The sequence below is a fragment of the Neofelis nebulosa genome, chromosome 6 (assembly GCF_028018385.1).
Source record: "Neofelis nebulosa isolate mNeoNeb1 chromosome 6, mNeoNeb1.pri, whole genome shotgun sequence".
Classification (NCBI taxonomy): Eukaryota; Metazoa; Chordata; class Mammalia; order Carnivora; family Felidae; genus Neofelis; species Neofelis nebulosa.
The window spans coordinates 6,076,033-6,080,942 of NC_080787.1; the positions used below are offsets into that span (position 1 = coordinate 6,076,033).

At 44.1% G+C, this 4,910-nt stretch overlaps 1 protein-coding gene across 1 annotated transcript; it reads left to right on the forward strand.

Moving 5' to 3' along the window:
• Positions 1-315: 315 nt before the first annotated feature.
• Positions 316-3,866, forward strand: LOC131515229 (putative olfactory receptor 2B8). Its single transcript, XM_058735973.1, has 3 exons — positions 316-1,445; positions 2,517-2,655; positions 3,754-3,866. Exons 1-3 carry the CDS (start codon positions 468-470, stop codon positions 3,864-3,866), a joined length of 1,230 nt encoding a protein of 409 aa, XP_058591956.1. The 5' UTR covers positions 316-467.
• Positions 3,867-4,910: the final 1,044 nt, after the last annotated feature.

The window sequence follows — 4,910 nt, forward strand, 5'->3', positions numbered from 1 at the left end:
TGCAAATCCAATTGTGTAGAATCAGGAGACACATATTTGTATTAACATCTCTCCTTCTCTCTGCATCTCTTTCTGATTCTTTCTGAGCTCTTCCTCTTTTCCCTTATACATTTTATAGAACTTTAAGTCTGGAAGGTACACACATTTTTACAGTACTTCAAGTTCTAGTAAGTGCAGACTGATACACCTTATATTCCTTTGACTGATGCAAACAAAATGTCCATTATTTCACTTTTCTCATATTAAATATTAATAATTACCTTTTGGCGATAATGTGGAACTATATTGATATAAGCTACGTCAATTTCAGGGAGTACAGCATTTATTCACATTATTGCTGATAAATTCCATGCCCTTGTCTTTTCATAAGATCATTTCAACCCCCTACCAACTTGTTTTCTTTTTGAAGATTTCTTTTAAAAATTGCTAAATACTTGGTCTTGACAGGAAACATGTGGTAAGAAAGAATGGACCAGAAAAATGGAAGTTCTCTCACTGGCTTTATCCTGCTGGGTTTCTCTGACCGGCCTCAGCTGGAGCGAGTCCTCTTTGTGGTTCTTCTGATCTTCTATCTGCTCACCCTGCTGGGAAACACAACCATCATTGCGTTGTCCCGCCTGGACCCACACCTGCAGACTCCCATGTACTTTTTCCTGTCCAACCTAAGCTTTCTGGACCTGTGTTACACGACCAGCACTGTTCCTCAGCTGCTGGTTCATCTCAGGGGACCAGACAAGTCTATCTCCTTCGGTGCCTGTGTAGCTCAGCTGTTCATCGCTCTAGGGTTGGGATGCACAGAATGCATTCTGTTAGGGGTGATGGCATTTGACCGCTATGCAGCCATCTGCAGGCCCCTGCACTACACAGTGATCATGCACTCCCGTCTGTGCACCCTGATGGCTTCTGCATCATGGTTCATTGGTTTTGTCAACTCCTCATTGCAGACGGTGCTCATCTTCCTTGTACCACTTTGTGGGAGAAATAAAATAGACCACTTCTTTTGTGAGGTCCCCCCATTGCTGAAGCTTTCCTGTGTTGACACCACTGTGAATGAGTCTGAGCTCTTCTTTGTCGGTGTGATCATTCTCCTCATACCTGTGGCATTAATCACGTTCTCCTATGGTCGAATTGTCAGGGCAGTGTTAAGAATAAAGTCAGCCGCTGGACAGAGGAAAGTGTTTGGGACATGTGGGTCCCACCTCACAGTGGTCTCCCTGTTCTATGGCTTGGCCATCTATGCTTACCTCCAGCCCAGCAACAACTACTCCCAAGATCTGGGCAAGTTCATTTCTCTCTTCTACACCATCGTCACCCCCATGGTCAACCCCTTCATATATACCCTGCGGAACAAGGATGTGATGGGAGCAGTGAGAAAGGTGTTGTGTAGGGGCTATGACTCCAGAAGACTGAAGGAAGACTCTTTCATGAAAGGCTTTGAATACAGAGTCTTTATGATTTCTGTGTCCTCAACATTTCGCCTGACAACTCTCAAGGGAACTTTCTTAATTCATTCTTTTTTTTTTCAACGTTTTTTATTTTATTTTTGGGACAGAGAGAGACAGAGCATGAACGGGGGAGGGGCAGAGAGAGAGGGAGACACAGAATCGGAAACAGGCTCCAGGCTCCGAGCCATCAGCCCAGAGCCCGACGCGGGGCTCGAACTCACGGACCGCGAGATCGTGACCTGGCTGAAGTCGGACGCTTAACCGACTGCGCCACCCAGGCGCCCCTCTTAATTCATTCTTTATGCAAGTGAGTATTCAAACTCTAAGTTCATGGATGCATTGCAGCCTCCAGAGATGCTGAGTTAGTGTTTGTAAACCATCTGCATCATATTAATATTGTAAAAAGTTTCAGAGGATTTTCTTAGTTCACCCCCATTTGGGAACACTATCCCATTTCTAATCACAAAGGACAGTGACACACACACCATGAAAGCATACCAATATAAGAATAAAAATGACCAGAACACGCTAATAAATATCAACATTGTAGAAAATTCTAGCAATTTCTGGAGGCTATTTCTTCTTCTCACAGTCAGATCATGGCTCTATTACAACGTCTGTGGCCTGACTGGATCACAGCTTTTTCCCAGAGTAGGAGGACAACTGTAGGAAATCAAACTTAGGTGAGAGAAAATATGCCAACATCCATCCTGATAGAGCAATTCAGCTATCAAGCCATGGTGTAATCTCGCCCTTGTGATACTGTTTTTGTCTTGAAACACAGTTCTTTGTTTTTCAAAAAAATTTTTTCGTTAGAATTGATTTTTATGATTTTAGTGTTTAATTAAATTTTTATTGTCATTCCATTAGAGTTAACTACAGTATTAATATTACTTTCTGGTGTACAATACAGTGATTCCACATTTCATCATCACATGTACTCTCTTTAATCTCCATCACCTATTTAATCCCTCCCCCCAGGCCATCCACTGTGGCACCAATGAGCCCAGAGAAGGGAAGGGAGATTCTCAGTTCATGCATCCCTAATTCCTAGCCCTGTCCTGGCCTTAGGACAGTCACCCCTGTGATACCCTCCTGTACCTCCTAGTGTGCACATTTCGCAGCTACTGTTTGCCAGAGTCCCGCTCTGACCGGGCTCACGGAGGAGGCAGGAACAGGTCACAGACCCCTGGCAACCCCTCCTTTGCAGGTGACTGCTTTTTGGATGCTTGTTTTGTGGCACGAATGAGAGCTCTCTTTCACCACAGTGGTGTTGTGGCATGTTTGAGCCCTTATGGTGTAGACTGGGAACCACCATGTATGGACCTGTGGTTTCCTGGGAAGGGAGGCTGGGTGTCAAAGTGGAAAGGGGAGGGTGAATGACTGGAGATCAGAGGATCAGGGGCAGGTGTTCCTGAGGTGGCCTTAGAACAGGACCTGGTTTTGGGGAGGAGAAATTTCCTTTTTCCCCAGGGCTTTTCCACCTGTTTTGGAATCAAACTGATATGAGACAGAGTAACTGGAGAAAACACCCAGAGTTTTATTACCTGCACAGGGAGGCCCAATCTGGAAATTGAGACCCAAAGAAATGACCAAAGCAAGCTGAAATGGAGATCCATTTCCTGGTTATTTCCAGTAATCAGACATTAATACAACTCTGTTTTAGGGAGGAGAGCCCAGAGTCCTCCTACATTTCCATCCCCTTAACTCTTCCTACTGCTTTCCGTTGTTTTTGAGAAAGAATATTGCATGTTTGTGTGAGCCAGGCAGGGTCAGAGTGAGAGGGGGAGAGAGAAAATACCAAGCAGGCTCGGCACCATCATCACAGAGCCCAGTGTAGAGCTCAAACTCACAAACCGTGAGATCATGACCTGAGCTGAAATCAACAGTCAGTTGCTCAACCAAATGAACCACCTAGGCACACCCTCCCTCCCCTGGCAAAACCCTATTTTCACATAAATTCTCATTAACGTGAACTGGGCATTAGGATTTCACACAGCATTCAACCCCATAGCAATAGTTAATGTGATTATCTGAGCAGATTTCAAAATTCTTTATTATACACAAATTCCTGCATGCAGTAGTAAGACCAAGATGCAAGTATTATTTCTATCCTGTTCCAAGTTCATAAATGAGGTACATTGTGGTCATGGTAATTGCTAAGATTCTTATTGAGAATGTTGGGATTTCTTTTATTCTTATTGTTGTCTAGATAGCAGAAACCCTCAGCAATAAGACCAGATTCCCCTTATCTGGCTTGATTGCCAAAAAAGGCTATTCTCCTGACTCCCATTTGTTATGCTTACAGATAAAAGACAGACACAGATTGCATGCTGGAAAGACCTGCCCCTGAGCATTTGGTTTGAGCTGGAAGAGAAAATACTTAGTCTTTCCTTCTCCAGTGAAGTGGTAATTGGCTAATTGGGAGTTCAGATTTCACTTCCTTCTAGAACTTGGTCTAAAGAAGAGCAGCCTCATCCATAGACACAAGTTCTGCAGGTCGTGCCACACCTTTTTGGGTCTAAGCAATCAGTAGGGAAGGGAAGAAGGTCATGTCATTGTAGGAACATTTGAATGGATGTTTAGGTAAGAATGTGGCCTCTCCTTCCAAGGAAGAATAACAAAGATTGCAGATATCCACCTAAATTTTGGAAGCAGCCACTGGTCTTTGAAGAACCACTACAGTTGTAAGAAGTGAAGAGATTGGCATATAGATGGGAAAGTGAAGGTCCTGCAGATGAAAGTACATGACCGCTGTCCCCGTGAAAGCTAGCACACTCAGACACTGCCCGGTGGTGTGTGGTCGTGGATCTGTAGGAAAGTGTTAGGGAATGCGATAGGTAGAACAGAGCCCTTAGAATAAAGACAGATTCGTGTATTTACTATATGGCAACCTTGGACAGGATAGTCTTGGGAAATGGTGAATCTGAAAGGCAAGGGAAGTCACATTGAAGGGAAGGGAAGTCACAAGGGACAACTTTATTCAGGCTCTGTTCAAGGTAATAATGCTTCTCTCCATCATTACTGTTAGCATAAGTTCTGTCATCCCCAGGGTTTACCCAGAAAGATTGTCCACTCATTGCAGAGTGTTTTGGCACAAGCGAAGAGGTGTAGTTTAGAGTGGACAATGGAGCCTGGAGGTAAACAGAAATTGGAATTTATGATTCTATGGAATTTGCCCATGAATAAAAGGGCTAATGTTATATCTGAGGGATATTTTTATAAGCACCAAAGTCAAAGTATGTGCTCTAGGGACCGAGGATGTGTGTATTTTTAGGGCCCCAGGAGGGGCCTGCCCCATGTAACTATTTGTCTCAGTCCAAGGAGCCTCAGAATTTGACTCCCCAGAGGCAGCCAAAGAGGATGGAAGGCTCTGGAGGCGTGAGATGAGCAGGTAGTCAATCTTTCCCCGCCAAATTGACTAGGAGTGAAACAATTGTCTCTTTTTAACTTCCATTTACCAAT

Coding starts and splice junctions, on each gene's coding strand:
- LOC131515229 (XM_058735973.1), top strand. CDS start 468: ATGGACCAGAAAAATGGAAGTTCTCTCACTGGCTTTATCCTGCTGGGT. Junction 1,446..2,516: donor TGAAAGGCTTTGAATACAGA/GTCTTTATGATT, acceptor TCCTGGCCTTAG/GACAGTCACCCCTGTGATAC. Junction 2,656..3,753: donor TGGCAACCCCTCCTTTGCAG/GTGACTGCTTTT, acceptor TTATGCTTACAG/ATAAAAGACAGACACAGATT.